Source organism: Podarcis tiliguerta (genome assembly GCF_965153285.1).
Source record: "Podarcis tiliguerta genome assembly, chromosome: 1".
Taxonomy (NCBI): Eukaryota; Metazoa; Chordata; class Lepidosauria; order Squamata; family Lacertidae; genus Podarcis; species Podarcis tiliguerta.
The window spans coordinates 108,172,586-108,196,545 of record NC_139534.1 but is presented as its reverse complement, the minus strand read 5'-3'; the positions used below and the strand labels follow the sequence as shown (position 1 = coordinate 108,196,545).

The window sequence follows — 23,960 nt, the reverse complement described above, 5'->3', positions numbered from 1 at the left end:
GCTAAAATTCTGATACAGACAGAATGTTCATTTCCCTTCCTCCCAAAGCAGCCGAGGGTGGGAAACAAGTGTTGAAACAATAAAAACCTTATTAAAAAAATTCCAGAAAATATTCAGACTAGAAAAATCATATTAAAAGAGCAATGTCTTCAATAGGCATTGATTCTAATATTCAAGGAACCAGTGACCTGAGCTATCTCAAGAAACAGCAACCCAGGGGAGCAAGCAAAGCATCCAGATGCCCCAGTCCTCCCAGTGCTGCAGAAATAAAATGAATGTATAATCTCCAGCAATATTGAATGTATAATCTGTCAATCAAGGTGAGAAACTTGTGGCTCTCTTTTTGATATGTAGAAATGGCATGGCAATGGACACCAGTGAACAGGATTATGAGATCCCTGATCAACCATAAAAATTAGTTCCACTTGTATTGAGCGCTTAGGAAAACTGCATATAATATAATAACGTGCATCATAATGTATATACAATGTGCAAGAAATGTTGGCATTTTTAGTAGAACGGCGGGGGTGGGGTGCTTTTTATTGTGATTAAGGAAAGAGATGAGAATTTGGGGGGGGGGGGGCGTCAACGTAGACAAGGGCAACAAGATGTTAAGAAAATGTGGACTCTATCTGGAAGCACCCAAAGTTCTTCATATATAAAGTTGCAGTGGCATTGCTTTTTTCTGTGGCTTTATGGATTTTAAAATTTCCAACAATACAAAAACTGGAGTGTGCCTGAAGATAGTAAGCGCCTTAGAAAGATTAAACATGGTGCTGGTTTTTTTAAAAACACACACACACACACAAGCAAACGAACAAACAGCCCTTGCAAATTAAAAACATTAAACAAAAAACATTAGACAACTGACGTATGGATGGTAAGTTTGGTGTGCTAGAATGAAGTATGAGAAGACTCTTCTGCCTTGAATACTAAAAATAAATGGAAGATGAATAACTGTTGTTGTTGTTTTTACAAGTCTTTTCTCTGATATTTAGGACTTTGCTGGAAAACTGAAACGTAGCTATCTGGTTCTACCAGGAAGGCAACACAGACTTTCAAACCAATGGCACGTTCATAACAATGCCTTAGCAAGGAGGGGCTGCAATGACAGCTGCCAACTTCAACATCTAAGAGCCAGAATGTAGGATTTCCTGATGTTAATGGATTTCAGTTGCTTAAACCTTTTCTTTTAATAGTATCCAAAAGGATTTTTCTTGCTAACTCATTTTATTGTTATGTTTTTGTTGGTACAACATCTAGAGAACTTATTTTAATAAATGTTAAAGGTGATTAATAAAGAAAGTAAGACAAAACATGCTAAAAGGCATACAGACGTTTAAGGGACTGTCTAGTTTGGCCCTTGTCTGGGCTCCCTGTGGGGGGAGTTCACCTTTCTATTTACAGCAGGGAGGGGCATTTATGAGTAAAGATTTGGAAGATGGTCTGCGCAGATGGTCTTATGTCTGTGCAAGCAAGCATATGTTCATGTGCGCACAAGCTTGGCCTCTTTTGTCTAGTTACCTATAGCAGAAGCATCACATAAGGAGGTACAAAAATAAATCAGGGGTGGGAAAGATCTGAATGGTAGACAGAATATCCTGTCTATCTGCCTTTCTAAATCTTACACATATTCTGAAAAGGCTCTGACCTTGTTTCGTTTCTTTGATCCGAGGAATTTATTAATGTTATTATTCTACGGGGATTGACTGGCTTAAAAAAGCCTTCTATGATAAAAGCCTTTTTCTATGAGGGTTAGAAGTTCAAACTGAATTGGTTTTGGAGAAGCATTGTTTCTTAGGAGCTGCCCACCTCTTTCACAATGGTTTTGTTGGCAGACCACCTCTGCGTTACAAAGGTGACATGAAGGCTGGCAACATCAACCCTGCGGTGCAGGAATCCCCTACGGATAACCACAGTGCCTGGAGATAAACAGACAGACAGGTTGTGTATCCACAGTTGTGTATCCCCAGCAGTGACCAGAGGAAGAATGACCACTGAGAGGAGTGCAGAGAAAAGCAACACCATGGTGCTTCTGCAGCAGCACAACCAGATGCCTTCATCTGCCCCATCTGCAACAAAACATACTGGTATCTACAGCCACAGCAGGCTCTGCAACCCTCCAAGAGTTTGACTTCATCCCCAAAGGCTCATTCCTCCACCGTCTCCCGAGACAGATGGATGCCAGCCAACCAACCCCGCCTAACTCCATGCCAGAAAGAACATTCTGTTATTCTTTTCTCAACACCTTTTTCTTCAGTGATATATGTAAATGGTGACCGGGCATCACTGGGGTCATATCAGTGCTCAAAATGGCCAAAAAGAGCTTGGTGTCCATGTCAACTATTTATTTGACATAGCTGTTCAGATATTTTGAATTTCCTTATAAAGCTGACTCAAGGCATTTTGAGGTCTGGGATAAAGGACAAGATGGTGCCCCCTTCCAATCCCATTTACAGAAGCCAACTACCGTATACTGCCAGTTGAACCTTCATGGGGCAGCATACTTCAAAATTATTTAAGGCAGCAATATAGCTTAGGAGGAGGTACAGGGCAAATCATGGGGCACATACAGCTCTATCCTTGAACCACCTCTCCATTAATCCCTGCCTGCCTCTCCAGCAATCTCTATCTGGGCCATCAAGCTACACAAAACCAATAACCTAATGACCAATGCCCCTCCCCGAAAAAACCCCCAGACACTTGTGGCTCTGTGGTCATATCCACAAGTATTGAAACGCAATTTCTCTCTGCTCCTTTTTTGGAGCTCCACAAGTGGTCCTTCTGAACCTAGAACTATGTTCAATATGTTTTGTTTGGAATGCAACAAGTCCATCTTTCTTCTCCTATTTCTTATCTGGAAGGGCATAAAACGCTAGCAGGCGCCCATCAGGTTGCTGTAGCATGAGTCAAAATAACAGGGCCATCCAAAATCGGCATTCCAGCCTCTCTCAGGTAGGATCAGATGCTGAAAATCCAAGCCTTGAGACAGCCTGAAACTTGGTCAGTTGTCTTAGACCGGAGCTGGGACACTGTGCCAAAACGAAAGCAGAGCTGGGCTAGACCAAAGAAGCATCAGAATTTTTCCTAATTCTTGCTGTGCGAGAAGACAAGTCGAAGCCAGAGCAGAGTGCAGACCAATTCGGCTTCCAAACAAGAATGAAACACAGTTTAAGACTATGAAGCAATGGCAGAATGGAACAGGGGGAAAGGCAGAAAGCTTTTTGCTAAGGCAACATTCCCGTATGTAATATATGAACATCCGGCTGGAGAGGAGGACCAGATTGGCAAAATCTCTTTTAGGAGAGGGAGGTGCAAGGAATTTAGGAGCACAGTGCCTGTATATTCAGTAGAGGCATTTGTCTATTGGTACTATACATTTCAAACACATTCCCCCCTTCCCCAACAATCCTAGGAACTATAGTTTGTTAAGAGTGCTGGGAATTGCGCCTCAATAAAGGTAAGCTACAGTTCCCAGAATGTGGGGTGGGAGATATGCTTTAAATATATATGTGCTTTGTAACGATTTGTTGGGTCTCTGGACCGTAATAAAGATTGTTGTTGTTGTTAAATATATATGCAGCCAAACAGATGAATGGGGAAAGCTTTCAGACTGGTTTGTCAATGGAAAAGTCCAAGTCACATACCTGTGTCTCACTTACACCCCAAGCTATACCTAATTTTGAGTCCTCAGCTCTTTAGCTTCCTTCTTTCCACTTCACTTTAAAAGCACTTTGTGTAAGCAACAACCAAACCAACCAAGCTGCTAGAATTACACTTTCAAAAATAAATTTCGCTGTCAGGGCATGTCTTCATTATTTTAGAATCCATTACTAAAATGCTAAAGCAGTTTGTTTTAGTTGCGAGTCCCTGAGCCAAGGAAGCTAATCAGGATTCATGCTGGAATTACCTAGCGTTACCATATTTTTAAACATTTCTAGCACATCAAGAGACACCAAAAAAAGAACTTGAAAAGCATGCCTTGTGGCTTTTGGCTAGAAGCAACACTTGCTCTCTCCCCACAAAAACCCACCCTCCCCCCCCCAAAAAAATTATATTAGTACTGTCATTCATATGTTTAACTGAAGCTAAGGAGCATCAAGTGCCAGTGAAGTTTATTATTTCTGAAAGGAAAGACGGGGGTAATCCTGTACGGTCATTTTAGATTCCAACGTATGTGAATTGTCTCCTTTTCCAGGCAGTTGTCATTCATGATGACACACCAGTCTGCGATACAAGAGTTTATTTTAAGGGAAGAGAAAGATACTTGTGGGGCTCAATTTTACAACATCAATTTACAGTTGACGTTTATGTTATATTTTAAAGCACCATACAGTTCAACTGCTCCAAATGGGAGCTCTTTTTAAAAAGAATAAAATAAAGTATGATCCACAGTAGGGATGAAAATGATACTACAAAAATGCTTGCAAGCCAATTCAGGTGACAAACCGGGAAAGTTAGGCTAAACCAGGTGGGACATTTGTCATGTAGTTCGGTGCTGCAAAGGGTTAGGAATGCAGGAAGCTGCCTTATAATGAGTCAGACCATCTAGTCTAATGTTGTCTACACTGACTGGCCGCAGTTTTGTACGTGTGTGCATATGAAGAAGTAAGCAAATGTAAGTGTCCGCACCTACAAAGAACAGAATAGAATCAACTGCACAGCAAGCAGTGATTTTTTGCTTATTCATTTGGCATGATCTGCTAAGACTACGGCACAATTAGCCTGAGTGTTTAGGTTAGCACTTAGATTAAAGCTAGCCTTGAATATTCTGTTAAAGGAGATTTATACTTTGTTTCTACAGGTGCCTGGAAACGACCAGCTTGTAAAAACACGAGTTCCTTTTCAAAAACACAAGTTACTCATGGTGAGCACAAAGTCAGATTTTCAGATGAGGTGTGGCTGTTTTGTTTCAAATAGTATGAAATGGAGGTTCCAAGAGGTTTAGTTCCATTGCAGCCAGAGGATTTTCTGAGGCCCTGAAAAAGCTTGAAATGGGAGCTATTTTCATCATCGCCACCACCATGGTACCCTCATGTGCATCTATATTTTTATTTTTATTTCACTCGACAATGGTAATTTGATTAAGAAACAATCAAATTTTGTAGCTTTTAACTCATACTTTCTAAACAGCCTTTATAATTTAAAGACTTTTTGAGAAAGTGTTTTTGGGAACAAAGAACTCTCCCCCCCCCTTTTTTTTTTTTTGCAATGCCGTATAGTGGGAAGAGGGAACTGTGGCCTTCCAGGCATTGTCAGTTTGTTCAACTGCACAACTGAAGTGGTTTTTTTGTTTCTAAACACACAATGCTGAGCTGACAAATTTATTTGTTTTGTTCTCTTTCCCCCTTCATTTTTTTTGTGCTGTGTGTTTCCCCCTAATAAATTTGCAATTAAAAAAATCTAAACAACCTGGAAAAATGAAAAACAATTTCTCCAAATCTCCTTGCTTCATTTATTTCCTATTGAATTCACTGTAAATTACTGCACAAGCATCTTTCTGTTTTAGAATGGGAAATGCCTGTAGTTTCAGGACTGAACATAAATTAAGTGCATGCAAGCTTTTGTTGAATTGGGAGTTCATTCCCAGGTGTTTGCTATTGTGCAATCCGCTTGCTGATATTTTTCATTTTTTAAGATGTGAGTACTGCTTAGCAGACTCCTGCACACATGCCCTGTTTGTGCAAAATTAACACATTCAAATAAACAAACTGAAAGACAAAGACAAAAGAGAGCATTTACCAGTATGGATGGGAATAAGAAATTTAATTTCAACTTCAGCTGCAACTGGGCATGTGTGTAAACCTGTTGTTGGCATCCGTCTGCCTTCAGAGTGAACAAATGAGGTAAAATCTGAATGGAGAAAACATGGCTTCAAAGCCAGACCCATCTCAAATGTGCACAAGCCCTATGAGATGCTGTTTCACCCAAACTTGAAAACTTTTAAAAGTCGTTAGGTGCTTAATTGAACCTGGTGTGGTAAAGTGTTTAAGAGACCGAGCAATAAATCGTGATGTGACAGTTTCGAATCTCACATCTGCTATGAACTCACTACCTGGTCTTTGACAAGCCAAACTCGCTCCGTTTCAGTTCCCCCATCAGAAATAACAGGGATAATGGCACTGACCTACTTTATAGAGTTGCTGTAAGGAGTGCAACTAGATAATGCATCCAATATTCTTTAAATACCTGAAAGCACGATGCAATTGGTAATTATTATTGATTACTTACACAGAATCTAACTTTGTTCCATTGAAGGCATGGGCGTCAACCTTTGTGAACCCATTGTTGTACAGCTTTCTGTAAACAAACAAAAAATAGATTATTAGCTGATGTGACACAACTGTAACTAGGCTTTTTTACTTTTTGCATGCACACTGTGTCCTAACTTACTTTAGTCTTATGGTGCTGGAATGCTTGTTCCCATTGCTCCCCACCCCCAAAGTATACTTTCCCCTAACTAGCATCTGAACACCTATATATTTTTGGTTTTGATGGCATTATATGAAACTCCATTATATCTTGGCCTATTTATTTTTCTTCCCACTGAAACCAATGGGAGGTAACATTTAAGAAATAAACAACTCGGGGTGAAATTCCAAACTGCCTACTTACTGCCTTGGCAGGGGCAAACTCAGTACGGCTTGCAAAACCGTGTCCCCTCTCCGAAACATAGCCCCCCCTCCCATCGCCTGAGGATTGCTCTGCCCATCATCTTTGCAACTGACAACTATTTTCTTATTTACTCATTAAGGCATTAAGGCCGACCTACTGCTTCACAACTACTGAAACGAAAAGGAGGAAGAGAAAACAACTTGTGCCCGATCAACATACAGGCTAAGGGATTCGTTGCATAGCCCATGGAATGCGTTTGCAGGCACCGAAATCATGTATGGATTATCAGCCATTTCACTGTGAAAAAGGGGGAAAGGCTTAGTATAGCAATAAAATACAATTATAACTCTGTGATTATAGATATGGATAGATAGATATAGATATAGACACACACATACATGCTTAATTTTTCTTTAGACATTTAGACAACTGCACTGCACTGCATGTGAGACAGCCCTTGATAACTGGAAATTTCAACTGATGCAGTATCCTAATAAGGATAAACAACGGAGAAAATAATATACCAGCACTTCAGCAGCTTTGCTGCCCCCCCCCATTGTCTTCTTCACCCAGTTAAAGGTGCTGGTTTTGAAGAACAAAGTGCTTAACAGTCAATAAAACCACCCCCTCCTGAAGTTTCATTATGGTTTTTCTACAATTTTCAAAGGGCAGCCTCTTCAGTACTATTTATGCAACAAATTAGAGCACCCGTAACACGCAGAGAGGCTCTCTGGTGAACTCTGGCTGGAAGCAGAAATTACAACAGATAAAAAAGGGTGCCACTGAAAACAACACTTGCGATTCTCTCCTCCTCTATCCTTCATGAAGTCTAGCAGTACACAGCAGACAATGGACTACAACTTTTCTCTGCCCTGATAAACTTCATTGGCTGCCACTCGAAGAAGAAGGGAAACTCTGATACTTGCAGCAAAAAGTTCATATCCGCTGTCACTGAGTTGATCCTCGTGAGGTCAGGGAAAACTCTGAGTCCAGTGTTCATGATCACACTGAAATAAAGCAGAGAAGGAGAATTAAATGGTGTGCCTATGTACACAAAGAGATCCATTTTATTATTTATTTATTTATTTAAACAGTTTATATGCTGTTTAGCAGCATAGCTCTAAGTGGTATACTGTAAGATTGCAAAAGATTTAAGATAGATAGTGCAGATATGCCTTTAAAACAATAACTATACAATCTAGGCCAAACTAAGTTCCACTGATATAAATTAGGTTCATATACCTGTGGGAGCAAGGATTGGACTAGTTGACCTCCCAGGGTAGCATCTAAGCCAGTGATTCCCGATTGCAAGAGTGACATCTCTGCAAGACTAGGCTGCAGTGGTCAAAACTGGCTGGACAGGAGATTTATCTGAGTCAAGAGTCTACGTATATCTCATCTGTTAGGGAGATTCATTCATTGCTGTTGACAGCTGACCCTTTGAATGGCAGAGGAAGTCTAGGGACTCAGCTACATTAGTAAAGAAAAAGCGTTTTATATGTGTTATAACACTGCGACACCAAAAGACGCTGTGGAGTCCTGCCTTTCGCCAACGTGATTTCCCATAATAAACTTTACAACACGTTTTCCTGAAACACCTTTTTGATGTTCCTACATCCAGCCTAGGATTCCTCCCACCCAGCCCAGATAAGAAAAGTGGTAATCCACAGTGTTTGTGAAAATGAGTACAGTGGTGCCTCGCAAGATGAAATTAATTCGTTCTGCGAGTTTTTTCGTCTTGTGAATTTTTCGTCTTGCGAAGCACGGTTTCCCATAGGAAATGCATTGACGGTTTCCCATAGGAATGCATTGACGGTTTTAAGAAAAAGGCGCAAGACGTTTTCGTCTTGCGAAGCAAGCCCATAGGGAAATTCGTCTTGCGAAGCAACTCAAAAAACAAAAAACTCTTTCGTCTTGCGAGTTTTTCGTCTTGCGAGGTACCACTGTAATTGGTTAGCAGTGTGCATCAGACCGGGAGAGACAGAGTTAGTTTGAGCTCTGAAAACATCTGGCGGTGGGGGGACTGACTTGTTTCCCTAGGAGAGTTTAGATGAGGTAGCAGACTTCAGTTGAAGGTGTAATACTTCACCTAGGCTCAACCTGTATATTTGTAAATCATTTTTCCAAAACGCCAGTAAGCAGTGATATCTTCCTAGAAAAAGAAGTGCCAGAACTCACCATTATTGCCTCTCTTGTTCTCTTAGAAAGGCAATGGCTCCCACCTGAGAGGAGTCAGAACTGAGTTCCGGTGACTTCTGGATGAAAAAAAGCCCTGCCAGTAAGCCTCCATAGAATAAGAACAGGGGCACTGCTGTAAGCATGAAAAAATATCCCTATTTTGAACTCTAATGTTGGTGGGTAGAACCCTGAGGTTAAGGAAGCGCCCAAATCTTACAAGAATAGCAATTCCCTAGGCTTTTGTTTTCAGTACTTACAGGTATTTCAGCAATGGGAGATTCATGAAGGCTTCGGGGTCTATGTATTGTAGGTTTCTGGCATTTCGGATTTCTCTGTTCAAAATACAATCAAATGTCCACAAAGAAGATTAGTATTTCTGTTCTTGCACACCTCACATTAAACACACACGCACGCACACACCATAGGAAGATGCCTTATACAGAGTCAGACCACTGGTCCATCTAGCTCAGGCTTTCAGACTGGAGTATCTCCTGCTCCCCCAGAGATGCTGAGTATTGAACTTGCACACAAAACAGGTGCTCTCTGCCCCTTTGGTCTATGAAATTCTGAGAACTGAAAAGTCCATTCTTATAAATGAGCTCCATGTGAACTATGGGCTATTAGCAAATGTTTCATCCAAATAACGTGTAACAAGCTGACCTCACTCAAAAGCAAGAGGACCTGTTTTCTGGGTGGTATGATTAGCATAATTTTCTAAAAAGATTGGATTCTGGACCCCTTTACACTTATGTAACAGAAAAGAAACACTACTTTGGCCTGCTCGTCTTTGTATATGTTGGCCTTTGTGTTAAAAAATAACAGTTGTTTAATGTTTTCGAGGTCAGGCACAAAAAAGATTTTCTGATGTGCAAAAAGATTTCAGCTATGAATATGGGTTCAGAAAGAATATTAAATTAATTAACAATAAAAACAAAGCATGCAGGGGATTTTAGCATTGCCATATGGCTGGATTCCTTCTGGCCTGCCTGGAATGTCACTATTCAAGAAGCAAAAGCCAGTACTAGAAAAGGAAAAGCCAGCCACAATATTGGTGTGTGATCTATCTATCTATCTATCTATCTATCTATCTATCTTGCATGCCACCCCAGTCTCCGAATCACACAAGATTCCACGGGTTCCAGGGATCACTTTCCTAGGAATGACGGACAGCAGAGACTGTGGTGTCTTTATGATATATGGTTTATTTACACATATCTACAACCTGAGCCTACAATGCTCACAGCATTAACACCCCATGAGGGTATTGCTTCTCCCATAGCCACAGCCTTGGATTCCAGATGAAAACAGGCATGGTTCTGCCTCTCAGCTGCCCAGCCTGCTTCTAGCTTCTAGCTCTCTCAACTCTGGCTTTTGCCTTTCTAACTAACATAGAGACCCATTGGGCCTCTGGCACAGAGCCACTTCCTTTGTTAACTTAATGGCACACCAAACCCTGTTACCTCTTCTGCTTCCGACACCTCCTCCTCCTAGCCTGTTCCTTCTTCTCCCTCTGACCATTCATCCATCCCACCACCACTCCTCTGGCTCCGAGCCTTCTTCCCATGGGGGTTCCCCAGCCTCTGTATCCGGCCAATCCATGACCCACTATCATGCCCTCCTTATGAGCGCCTCGGGAGCTATTTTTGCCTTCCATAGTGTGAGACAAAATTTTGGACCAGATGATTCTTATGCTCCTTTTTCTGAGCACTTGTCGAAGCCAGAGCAATTAGACCCTCTTTTTATGAGGAACAAGTTCTCAATTAAACAAACAAACAAAGCATTAAAAATATACAAATGGTGTGTTCACTCACTCGCTTTCCTTTAAAAATAAATGTTAACACATACATAAATATATATACTTCTGAATAGTCCTCTGTTGCATGACTGGTTTTCCCCTAAAACTGTTTAAAGTAATTGAAACCAATCTTTAAACAAACTATAATGATAGCGGCTAAATATTATTTTAGAAGTAAGGCTTCTGAAATGTAATGTAACATAAATGTACATACAGCAGACAGCATTTGTTTATTCCCCAACTGACCCTGCCCTCTGGAGAATAATTACACAGAAGCCAGTGACATTCAACTAATGCTAATGATCTAAGGGGCTCTGAAGAGAATTCAGAAAAACACTCACATTTCTGAAGGGCTTTCCCTCACAGAATGATATCTGGCATGCATAGTCAAACCTTTTAACCTTTTCCCAATTAAGTTTTCTTGTCCTAATTGACAAGAGGTATGGTTAGATGAGTGCGTCCTTTGGGCTTCATAATCCTGTTTAGCAGCACAATCTAGCAGTTGCAAATAGACTGTGGAGATAAATTAATATTATGCAACTTTCCGAATGCTGCAAAACAAACCCACCAGTTAACGGCACTAGCATGTCATATTGGTGTTCATTATTAGTGCCTCTGTATGAATATGGGTTTTCATTCTTTTTTTTTCTTTTTTGGTAATGTAGTTTTTATTCATTTTCATCTATGGGTTTTCTTCTATAGCTGGTATATTTTTCCCTAGATTAAATATACTGAAGCATATACTATTACATAGTTCACCACAAAGTTAATTGTTTCTTTTTTGGCGATCACTCGTAGCTGAGTAAGATTGTCTTCCATGAACACAGTCTTAGCAGTGAGTCCGTAAGTGACTGTGGAGGCCAATTCTGGAACCACACGTCCTTCCACAGTGGGGACATAGGTTTCCAGCTGGGAGTTGATCACGGTGAGGGTTTGCCAAACGTGCCTTCCTCTTAGCTCGTTTTTCCTTTGTGCCCTGAGTTTGTGCTTCTTCCAAGTCCACAACACCTTTGGTAAAGGCTGTTCTCCAACTGGAACGCTTGCAGGCCAGTGTTTCCCAGTTATCAGCGCTTATACTACATTTTTAAAGATTTGCCTTGAGAACATTCTTAAGTTGGGAATAGAGTAGTTCCTTTGGAAGATAATAATCAGGTATTCACATAGTTAAGCAGTCATTGGAAGATACATATCCAAAAGAGAGACTAGGGATTTGGAATAAGCAGCAGATTAGGGAGCTGTGGAACTGACATTCTTATTTAGCTCTTTAAATATTAAAAAAATAATATTGATATTTGAAAATTAACAGTTTTGAAGAGATAAATGCATCTCTTGATAACCTTAACATTATGAGCTGATCTACTGTAGCCAAGTTCACACAACCAGCTGAACACATTTTACCAGCTGTTTTTGCACCCTATCATAGGACCAGTTCAAATTATTCAAGGATTTTCATCTACTTACATATGCGTGACTTTGTTTAGATTTCTGAAAGAATGAGCCTCCAGCATCTGCAACACTGCATCTATGGTGATATAGCTACATGGGAGAAAAATGGGAAGGGAGGTCATACACAAAGGCAGATGGAAATCTATGAGTTGAGTTCATTGTATCTGTTCTCTGTACGTATTCCTCTGCTCCAGGGAGAGTCAATGTTGTGCTCTCCAGATGTTGGGCTACAAGTCCCATTGTCCCTGATCATTTTGGTTGGAGCTGATGGGAGCTGGAGTCCAACCACATTGGGAGGTTAGCTGCCCCTCTTTTCTTTCATTGTTTTCAATTGGCTATGTTGGAATGGAAATCTAAACAACAAGTTGGTGCCTTGGACTTCTGCATAACCTCCTCCTGTTTTGACACAGCTGCAAGGATTTGCTTCTACATTCAAGTAACCACAGTCTGCTGTTATCTCTGAACTGGGACAGACTGTGGCTAGTTGTAGCTATGGTTTGTCTGAACAAGCCAGCTGCAAACTGCACTTCTCAATCCTGGCTGGTTCAGATAAACCTTCATTAAAACTAACTGCAGTGCTTACAGTTTCAGGGGATCCAATTCCCTATGTCTTCCCCTGGTGGGGCCATTATGCCAGTTTCCCAGCAGATGGGTCACTGTTACTTTCTGAGAGGGGACATTGGCACGGTACACATGCACCACCAGCAGCCCAAGACTGGCTCTTGTTTCCACCATGCCAACCTCCCCACTCCCAGTAAGCAATAATAGTGACCAACCTGCCAGGAAGCTAGCATAGGAGTTCCACCCTACTTGGTGAACCACTTCTGCGCAAGGCTCTTGCAAGCCTTCCTCAGCATGGAACAAATGGACCAGTAATCTGCGTTAGAGTAATGATGGCAGGGGAATCACACCAAAACGTGTGATCAAAAGGTTAGTTTGTACTTATGGTTTTTAAAGCAGTTAGTAATGCAACATCTGGCTGCATAGAAAAATAACAGTTCTGATTGCGTCCAGAGAACTACGGTTGAAAGGCAGGCTTGTTTTGATGGCAGGGTGTTACTTAGCAACCAGGTAGGACCACAGAATATTTGTTTAGCCTGGACATAGCAGTGATGGGGAAGCTATGATCCTTCAGTTGTTGCTGGACTCCAAGTCCAATCATCCTTAAGCACTGGCTACCATGGCAGGGGCTGATGAATTACGATTCCAATAACGTGTGGAGGGCAACATCCCTGGTGTATTATTAATTTATTTCATTTTGGCATCCACACTTTGAAACTCCTTGCCTATTGACATCAGACCAGAACCGTTTTGTTCACCTCATCTGTTTGTTAGTCAAGTTTGCCTGTTTTTGTTTTTGTTTTTTAATTATTGGATTCAGTCAGCTTTATTCAGCTACTTCTGCTAACAATCCAAGCTACCGAAGTTGTTTTTAATGCTTCACCCCATTTTAATATAAAAACACATTGGGGGTTAGAACTTACATCCTGGAGATGTTGGGAAGATTGGAGAATGCTTCTCTAGGAATTATTCTCAAATGGGTTTCCATAAACCTCCTGTAGGAACAAAACTCTGTTAGTTCAAGAGACTTACAGATTAAAAAACCTTTTTCTGTTTCTCAGAGCAGAGTGGAACTTACGTTGGGGGCAGCAGGAGAAATTATTACCGACACAAGGCAGGTGGAGATGAGAGAATATGATGAGAGTATATGACAGGCGTCAGCAGTGTTTGGGCCAGGGTCACATTTTGAATTTTAAGAGAGTGCTGGGGGTGCCAGTTACAAAATGGCTGCCATTGGGGTCCGATATTGGCTGCCTTGGAGGCATGGCATAACACTAAATTAGAGTACAATCATGATGAGACTTTCCCCAGAATTTGATTTGATTTGGGATAGGGACATGGTAAATGGGGAACACAGTCTCTTCCAGTGCCACAGTTCAAATCAAAGGCAGACTTTATGTTAAGCTGCTTTTAAGTAAAAAATAAAAAAGCGAATGATCCAGTTGTGCCTCTTCCTTATACTGTACAGTCTCCTTCCTCAAAGAGAAAAATAATGCTGGTATGATTTTGCACATCTTTGTATCCTCTAAATCATATTTCAACAATAAATTTTAGCATGTTTCCCTCTCTTTCCCTACCTGGTAGGACTCCTTGTTGTTGTTTTTAACTAAATATTAAGAACATAAAAAGACACCTGCTAGATCAGGACACATAGCTTAATGGGTTCATTGCTAAATCTGTACACCATGGAACAGCTCCACAAATGTGCCTATTCTTAAAAAAAGTTGGTTTTTTTAAAAAAAGTTGTTTATTATGCCTCGTATTGCAGCTGGTAGAATTTTTGTCTAATAATGTCAGTCTTCATGGCTTTAGCACATCTGCCCAATTAATTATACAAAATACACTCAAAACAATAGGATTAGTGGAATAGGAAGGCTGAAATCTGTGTGTCAGACTGAATCCTATTATGTTTTCACTTAGGAAGCAGGATGAAAAGCTATTAATATGACATCTATTAAAAACTCCCCACTCCTTACCCTAGTATCTTCCACAAATATTTTCCAAAATGTTGAAAGGAAACCCTTTAAACCAGGCATCCCCAAACACGGCCCTCCAGATGTTTTGGGATTACAACTCCCATAATCCCTAGCTAACAGGACCAGTGGTCAGTGATGATGGGAATTGTAGTCCCAAAACATCTGGAGGGCCGGGTTTGGGGATGCCTGCTTTAGACAGAACATCTAATACTTTATGGTTAATTTCAACAACAATCAAAAAGGGCAAGGCCATGTCGATATTAAAGTAAGTATTTCAAATCCGGGCATTCTTAGTGCCAAATCCTGTTATTCACAGCCGAAATCTCTCAACGACTTACGAATAAGTTATGATAAGTTAATGGAGGCACTGTCATGCCTACAATTAATGACCATAAACCATAATTGGAGCAAGTCGTAAATATCCCAAAGCTTGTAGTGCACTACTGAATTAGCTAGTCTTGTTTCTGAAGTCAAACCGATGCATCAGGAATGACTAATTGTTCCATTTTTTTTTATTTCTGAACTTTGTACAGAGTACTTCATGCCCTGTCATTATCTGTACTCACTGTGCATTGATTAAATAGTGCAACATAAGAAGCTAAAAACGTAAGAAGAACCTGCTAGATCAGGCCTATAGCCCATCTAAGTCCAGCATCCTGGTCTCACAGGGACCAACCAGATAGCTGTGGGAAAGCTGCAAGCAGGGTTGCAGCCCAAGAGCCCTCTCCCCTCCTGTGGTTTGGAGCAACTGGCATTCAGAAGAATTACTGCCTCCAACTGTGCAGGCAGAATAAGGTAAAGATAAAAAGGTAAAGGACCCCTGGATGGTTAAGACCAGTCAAAGGCGACTATGAAGTTGCGGCGCTCATCTCGCTTTACGGGCTGAGAGAGCCGGCGTTTGTCCACAGACAGCTTTCCGGGTCATGTGGTCAGCAGGACTAAACCTCTACTGGCACACGGAAGACCGTGATGAGTGCACGGAAACGGCGTTTACCTTCCTGCTGCAGTGGTACCTAGTTATCTACTTGCACTGGCGTGCTTTCAAACTGAAACTGCCTTGGTCGCACTGGTTGATGATCTCCGGCGGGCTAGGGACAAAGGTGAGAGCTGTTTCCTAGTTCTGCTGGATCTCTCAGCAGCGTTTGATACCATCGACCATAACATCCTTCTGGACCGTCTTGAGGGGCTGGGAGCTGGCGGTACTGTCATACAGTGGTTCCGCTCCTTCCTCCTGGGCCGTGTTCAGAAAGTTGTGGTGGGGGATGAGTGTTCAGACCCCTGGGCTCTCACTTGTGGGGTGCCTCAGGGTTCTGTCCTCTCCCCCATGCTTTTTAACATCTATATGCAGCCGCTGGGAGAGATCATCAGGAGGTTTGGGCTGGGTGTTCATCAGTATGCGGATGATACCCAGCTCTACCTCTCTTTCAAATCAGAACCAGTGAAGGCGGTGACGGTCCTGTGTGAGTGTCTGGAGGCGGTTGGAGGATGGATGGCGGCAAACAGATTGAGATTGAATCCTGACAAGACAGAAGTACTGTTTTTGGGGGACAGGGGGCGGGCAGGTATGGAGGATTCCCTGGTCCTGAATGGGGTAACTGTGCCCCTGAAGGACCAGGTGCGCAGCCTGGGAGTCATTTTGGACTCACAGCTGTCCATGGAGGCACAGGTTAAATCCGTGTCCAGGGCAGCTGTGTACCAGCTCCATCTGGTACGTAGGCTGAGACCCTATCTGCCCGCGGACTGCCTTGCCAGAGTGGTGCATGCTCTGGTTATCTCCCGCTTGGACTACTGCAATGCGCTCTACATGGGGCTACCTTTGAAGGTGACCCGGAAACTACAACTAATCCAGAATGCAGTGGCCAGACTGGTGACTGGGAGCAGCCGCCGAGACCATATAACACCGGTCTTGAAAGACCTACATTGGCTCCCAGTACGTTTCCGAGCACAATTCAAAGTGTTGGTGCTGACCTTTAAAGCCCTAAACGGCCTCGGTCCAGTATACCTGAAGGAGCGTCTCCACCCCCATCGCTCTACCCGGACACTGAGGTCCAGCACCGAGAGCCTTCTGGCGGTTCCCTCACTGCGAGAAGCCAAGTTACAGGGAACCAGACAGAGGGCCTTCTCGGTAGTGGCGCCCTCCCTGTGGAACGCCCTCCCACCAGATGTCAAAGAGAACAACAACTACCAGACTTTTAGAAGACATCTGAAGGCAGCCCTGTTTAGGGAAGCTTTTAATGTTTGATGTATCACAGTATTTTAATATTCTTTTGGAAGCCGCCCAGAGTGGCTGGGGAAACCCAGCCAGATGGGCGGGGCATAAATAATAAATTATTATTATTATTATTATTATTATTATTCAAACTGCTAGGTTGGCAGGAGCTGGGACCAAGCAATGGGAGCTTACCCCATAGCGGAGATTCGAACCACCGATCTTTTGATAAGCAAGCCCAAGAGGCTCAGCAGTTTAGACCACAGCGTCAGAATATAACCATCATGGCTAGTAGCCATCAATAGCCCTCTCTTCCATGAAGTTTTCTTTTAAAGCCATCTAGGTTGGTAGCCGCCATTGCTTCTTCTGATTAGTGAGTTTCACTGCCTGAGAAATGACTTTCTTTCATCTGTCCTGAATCACTTGATGTCCACGAGTTCAACAGTGGTACCTCAGGTTACATACACTTCAGGTTACATACGCTTCAGGTAACACACTCAGCTAACCTAGAAATAGTGCTTCAGGTTAAGAACTTTGCTTCAGGATAAGAACAGAAATCGGGCTCCAGCGGCGCGGCAGCAGCGGGAGGCCCCATTAGCTAAAGTGGTGCTTCAGGTTAAGAACAGTTTCAGGTTAAGTACGGACCTCCGGAACGAATTAAGTACTTAACCCGAGGTACCACTGTAGTGTTATGAAAGAGGGAGAAAACATGTTTTCTGTCCACTTTCTCCATTCCATGAATAGTTTTATAAACCTCTTATCATATCACCTCTTCCCACTTTTCTAAATTGAACAGTCACAAATGCTGTAATATTTCTGTATAGGGGAGCAGGAGTATCAAGCTTGGCCCCATGACCGTGGGTGCCTGGTCCGTGGGTGCCATGCAGCGTGCATGGCCCTGACACCGAAATTTGTGGGTGTCCGGCCCCTTCATGGGGAATTTGGTGGGTGCTTGGGCACCCAGGAAGTTGGCACCTATGTAGGGGAGTTGCTCCACCCCCGTGATCATTTTGGTTGTCCTTTTCTGAACCTTTTCCAACTTGCTTTTGCAGCTTGGAGACCAGAACTGTACATTATATTCCAAATGCAGCTGCACTGCAGATCTGTATAACAGCGTCAAGATATTGGATTCCTAATGACCCCAGCTTGCCGTTTGCCTTTTTCACAGCTGCCGAACACTGGGTTGATGTCTGCCTCAGGCCAATCTACTATGACTGCAAGGTCTCATTCCTGGTCAGCCACCACCAGTTCAGACCCCATGAGCATATATGTGAAATTAAGGGGTGGGGTGGGGGTTGCCCTGACACGAACCACTTTATGATGCATGCATCCATGCATGCAAAAAAAAAAGCAATTTTCAGGTGATTTTCAGTTATTTTTCGTATATTTACTAGTGTGCATCAGTCATACAGAGGGATAGAAGAATGCAAATGAGCTGGAGGAGTTGAAACCAAATTGAATTGTATTGAAATTAATTAAAAAAATTATTTTGTTGAAACCAGAATTCAAAAATGGGATACTGATGAAAGCAAACCGCAGAGAAAAACCAGCAAAACATTAAAGTAGTGGAACAAGTAAAATATTCTAATTCCTAGTCATATGTAGATTAAAAAAAATTATAAAGGCTGTCCCTGTAATTGCAACACTGCAGCATCAACAATACCCCTGAACATACACACACAACAAAACCTAGCCCAGCAGGTATTCTCATTGATTTATTAGGAAACCTGCCTACAAGAATATCCTCAGTATGGAATAATGGTGATGTGAATTCTCTCAAAATTCATCTTATAAAAACATAATAGTTGATATTCGATCATCTAAATATTAACATAATTTTGTATTTTGGGTGTATGTTTTTAAAACCATGTATGTTATATTTTGATCTCTTCCTTAGCCGCTTCAAACTTTTTTGGAAAGACAGGGGACATAAATGTTTCAAATAAATGAATAAAAATGAATAGATTTGCAATGAATAAATATGAATTGGTTTGACATAAATGTAATTACGCGAATCACTTCCACATCTTTGCAGGGGAGGCTTTGCTTAAAATATTTCCTAGCCATACCTTTCTGCACTAACATAGTTCATGAACAGAAATGCTCATTCATGAAGAATTCATGCAAATATTCCCACCCACTTGAAATATGTCCTCTCTTCCACTAACATCATTACCAGATTATCTCAATTAGAGTAGGTTCATACTGCACTGTATACAAAACTTGAGAAATGAATAGTGACTAAGAGTTGCTCAACAAGTTGACTTATTTTTTGGTCTTTATATTACTACATATTGCAATTCTTCATAAAATTTACCTATGCTGAGTACACACAACATACGTTTAAAGCATATTCAAAGCACACATTCCCCTCCCCCCCCCAAATCCTAGAAACTGTAGTTTGTTAGGAATTATAACTATGTGAGGAGCAAACTACAGTTCCCATAATTCTTTTTTTGGGGGGGTATACAGTTTTTGCCTGCAATCCTGCGAGTAAGCCCTATTGAATTTAGCAGGAATATCTTGAGTCAACATGCATAAAATTAGGTTGCCTATTTTCTTATTTCAAGATAAATATTTCTTCTTTTCAAAATATATTCCCATTTGTTTCGCAAGTTGATTTATAGACAGTGCCACTTAACATTTCTGCCATCATTGTTTCGATCTGATCAGGATTCCATATTCTACTGTCCTCTGAGATACAGGGAAAACAAACCAAGATTGCTATCTACTAGTGCCCAAAGGATTCCACCTTCCTGGTGGAATTTCTGCTTAACTAGCCACCACCTGAGATTCCAACTCATCTCTAGTTTCGTGCCTGTCAGGGGTTCAGGAGCAGAGTCACAGGAGAGGGAAGAAACGGAGAGCGAGGGGGAGGAGTCGGAAGGAAATGTCAGCGGCGACAGTAGTCCGAGGTCTCTGAGTCTCTCCAGTGACTCGGAGGATTCACAGAAAGGGGCCCCCATGGTCAGGGCAAGGGGAGAGCCCAGGGGGACACCTCGGGAAGGAGGGGACTCAGGGAGTAGCAGCTGGAAATCCGGGCCAGCGTCTCCCCCAGAGTGCAGTAGGGGGGAGGAGTCCAAGGCATCGGAATCAGGGAGCGCGCAGGCAGAGGGAGAACGTGAGGCAGGACTGACCACACCCTCGTCAGGGAGCGAGGAAACGGTCATCCGGAAAGTAAAACGCGCGCGCGCGCCAAGTTCAAATGTACAGGAGGGCGGCAAGGTGGGCAGCCCGGGTAGGGAGCCAGGTCCTAAAGCCCGCCGAAGAGAGGGGGAGGAGTCAGAGGGGTCAAGCTCTGCGTCGGAAGAGTCCAGGAGGAGTGAGACCCCGGGGGGTAGTAAGACCCAGAGGAAGAGAGAGAGAAGGAAGAGGTGGAGTAAGATTAGAGTATTAAACTGGTGCACAGGGGGCGGAGATCCAGACAGAGCTTCGCCGGTCTAAAGTCCAGACGTAGGGCTGGGACGCTAAGACTTGTAAATGGAGACTATTCTTCAATAAAGACTTTGTTACTGTACGATCGGCTAGCGTTGGTCCTTGGTGAGCTGGGACCCGGAGCCAGCTCTGACAGTAAGCTCTGTCTCTATTTTAAAGTTTTGGCACCAAGAACCTCGCCACGTGAGTCGACGCAGCGAGGACAGAGGAGGGGTGCTTACAGAGCTCACAAAACTCAGGCAAGATGACGACGGAAGAGCAGATAAAAGCCCTGCAAGAAGCGGTGACGCACCTCAGCACGGAGGTAATTGCATCCAGGAAGAGAGAGGAGGAAATGGTTATCTCCTGCCGGGATCTCCAGGCCAGGTTGGACGTGCTTTCTAAACAGGGGCAAACGGGATCCAAGGCAGAAGGCATTGGCTTGGGGAGGAGGGGAGGCAGCCTTGTATCGCATTTCGACGGGAGTTTGCAGCAGTACCCCAACTTCAGAGCAGACCTGCTGTTTGCGCTGGATCTCCTTGACAAAGACTTTCGAGATGAGAGAGAGAGAGTGGGGTTTATCCTGTCCCATTTGCATGGGGAAGCCAAAACGTGGCTGCGGAATCTATGGAGGGACAATGATCCAGCGCTCCAAGATGCGAAGGCTTTTATTAAAGCAATGGACTCATGCTTTTTATCAAAGGTAGACGTCGATATTGCCAGGAGGGACATACATGGACTTAAACAAGGCAAAGCCAGCGTGCGGCAGTACCATACTCGATTTTTCGGACTGGTTCATGCCCTGGGGTGGGAAAAAGATTCTGCGCCAGTCAGAGACCTCTTTTGGGAGGGGTTGAATGCAGATGTAAAAGCGGAGATTGGAAGAGGGGAGAGACCAAAGAGCACCCAGCAGGTAGTCCAGAGGGCTCTGGAGATCGGGGTGCATCTGGAAGAACGTCCTTGGAACAGGGAAGAAGGACGTTGGGGAAGGGCACCAGCCAGAGCACCTCCCTTCTTTCCCAGAGAAGCAGCGCGTGCGCACTCCACACCCTCGCAGGGAGGGGGAGAAGAGCCGATGGAGATAGGAGGTGCCAGGGCTCAGTCAGCTAACAGAGCCCTAATGCCGGGAGCAGCCAAAACGAAGCCTCCTAGAGGGAACAGGAAGTGCTACATCTGCGACAGTGCTCAACACATGGCGAAAGAGTGTCCCCAGAGGCTCCACAAGCACACTGCAGCCTCGGCAACAGTCGCTAAAGCAGCTCAATTGAAAACGCAGCAACAGTTAAACGACGGAGTCTGGCTGGAGGAAGAGGCACTGGGGTCCAGCCAGACAAGTCAATGAAACAATCCCCAGCACTTTTGCAACCCACAGACCCCCTCCCACCCAAACCAGTGGTGCAGCTTACAGCGTCTCTCCAACTGCCCAATGGACGCACTGTGGAGGTGCCGATCACCATTGACTCCGGCAGCAACGCTGACTTTATAGGACTGGAATTCATTCAGCAGCACAATATACCACTGCTACCAGCCACACTGCCCCTGAACGTTGTCACGGTGGATGGCAGAGACTTGTTAGGGGGGCAGGTGGTGCAACAAACGCAACCAATGGTGATGCGGATTGGAAATCACCGAGAAGTCATCAGCTTTAACGTCACCCACCTGTCAGACACGCCTGTAGTCCTGGGCATGAGTTGGCTGCACAGGCACAGCCCAGCATTGGCGTGGTACCAGCGCCAACTGACCTTCGGCTCCCCCTATTGCGCGGAACATTGCATCCTTCCTAGCCCGGAAGAAGGAGGGGACGACCCGCAGCTACAATTAGGCACGCTGCAAGCAGTGCCGCGCAAGTACGCAGCGTTTTTGGAGGTTTTCTGCGAGAAGGAAGCGGACAAGCTGCCTCCCCACAGGCCCTATGACTGCAAGATTGACCTCCTGCCAGGAGCGACGCTGCCAGCCGGGAAACTGTATTCCATGTCTGAGGACGAGCTGCAGGAGCTCAAGGAGTTCATAGACCTCAACTTGAAGCGCGGTTTCATCCGGGAGTCAAAGGCAGCGGGGGGCAGTCCTGTATTCTTTGTGAAGAAAAGGGACACGCCCCAAAAAAGACTTGTGGTAGACTTCAGGCTCTTAAATTCAAAGACCAAGCCCGCGGCCTTTCCCATGCCCAAGATAGATGACCTGCTGGCGACGGCGAGGAAAGGACGCGTTTTTACAAAGTTGGATCTGCGAGGGGCGTACAACCTGATTCGCATACGGGAAGGAGACGAGTGGAAGACTGCCATGTTCACGCCCCTGGGCACATATGAATACAGAGTTATGCCCTTCGGTTTACAAAATGGCGCCCACTGTTTTCAAGCTTTCATGCATCACGTCCTGGCGGGTCTCCTCTACAAGACATGCGTCTGCTTCTTGGACGACATCCTGATATTCTCAGAATCTGAGGAGACCCACGAGAGAGACGTCAAGGAAGTTCTGCAGAGACTGCAGGAGCATCGACTGTATGCCAAGCTGGAGAAGTGCCAGTTCGACAGGAAGGAGGTGGATTTCCTGGGCTACAAGCTGTCGGACAAGGGGCTTGCCATGGACAGCGCCAAGGTTCGTGCAGTGTTGGACTGGAAGAGCCCGCGCAATCGGAAGGAGGTCCAGCGGTTTGTGGGGTTCGCCAACTTTTACCGCAAGTTCATCAAGGGGTTCGCGATGCAGACGGCGGCCATTACGGACACGCTCAGCTCTAAGAAGAAGAAGTTCATCTGGACGGAGCAAGCGGAGCAGTCCTTTCAGAACCTTAAGCGTCTCTTCTCGTCCGAAGGGCAGCTACTGCATGTGAATCCCAGCAAACCGCTGAGGGTTGAAACAGACGCCTCAGACAGAGCCGTGGGCGCCGTACTGTTGCAAGAGGACCCGCATGGAGACTGGAGACCGTGTGCCTTCTACTCTAGGAAGCTCAGCAAGTCGGAGCAAAACTACACCATCTGGGACAGGGAGTTGCTGGCCATTCATGCAGCATTCAAGGCGTGGCGGCACTTCCTCGTCGGGGCCAAGCACACCGTGCAGGTTCGCACGGATCATAAGAACCTGGAGTACTGGCGCACGGCAAGATTCCTAAACCAGCGGCACATCAGATGGGCGGAATTTTTCGCGGATTTCGACTTCAGGATAGAATACATCCCAGGCGACAACAACATCATGGCGGATGCACTGTCCAGGAAGCCGCAATACCTTGAAGAGGCGGCACCAGCAGCGGCCAAGCACATTTTCGCTCCGAAAGCGTGGGCGTGCGCTGCAGCAACCGTGGACTTGGAGGCGGTCCGTCGAGCACTGCAGGGGGACCCCTTTGCACAAGCCAAGATGGAGGAGGTGCACAAGGGCACGGTGAAGGACGACGAGTTCCAAGTACGAGACGGATTGCTCATCCGCAGAGGAGCTCTCTATGTACCGGGAGACGACCTCCGGGCGAAGGTACTGCAGCAGTTACACGACGCACCCACCGCCGGGCACTTTGGCAAGGAGAAGACGGCAGACCTTGTTGCCAGGGATTTTTGGTGGCCCAAGATGCGGGGGGAAGTCGCGGAGTACGTCTCGAGGTGCGACACCTGCCAAAGGGCCAAATCAGTGCACAAACCTCCGGCGGGACTGCTCGAACCGCTGCAGACTCCGAGCGAACCATGGGAGAGGGTGGCCCTGGACTTTGTCACGGATTTACCCAGCTCAAGGGGTAAAACGGCAGTGCTAGTGGTGGTGGACATGTTCACTAAAATGGCCCACT

At 44.4% G+C, this 23,960-nt stretch overlaps 1 protein-coding gene across 1 annotated transcript in view; it reads right to left on the bottom strand.

Annotated features, from left to right (window-relative positions):
- TSHR (thyroid stimulating hormone receptor) overlaps positions 1-23,960 on the bottom strand; it is an 89,201-nt gene that overhangs the window by 41,797 nt on the left and 23,444 nt on the right. Inside the window, exons 3-8 of the mRNA XM_083447975.1 lie at positions 13,519-13,590; positions 12,050-12,124; positions 9,051-9,125; positions 7,542-7,622; positions 6,835-6,912; positions 6,232-6,300 (exon numbers count right to left, since the gene is read on the bottom strand). Coding sequence (XP_083304101.1) covers positions 6,232-6,300; positions 6,835-6,912; positions 7,542-7,622; positions 9,051-9,125; positions 12,050-12,124; positions 13,519-13,590 — 450 coding nt within the window. The remainder of the gene's footprint in view (positions 1-6,231; positions 6,301-6,834; positions 6,913-7,541; positions 7,623-9,050; positions 9,126-12,049; positions 12,125-13,518; positions 13,591-23,960) is intronic.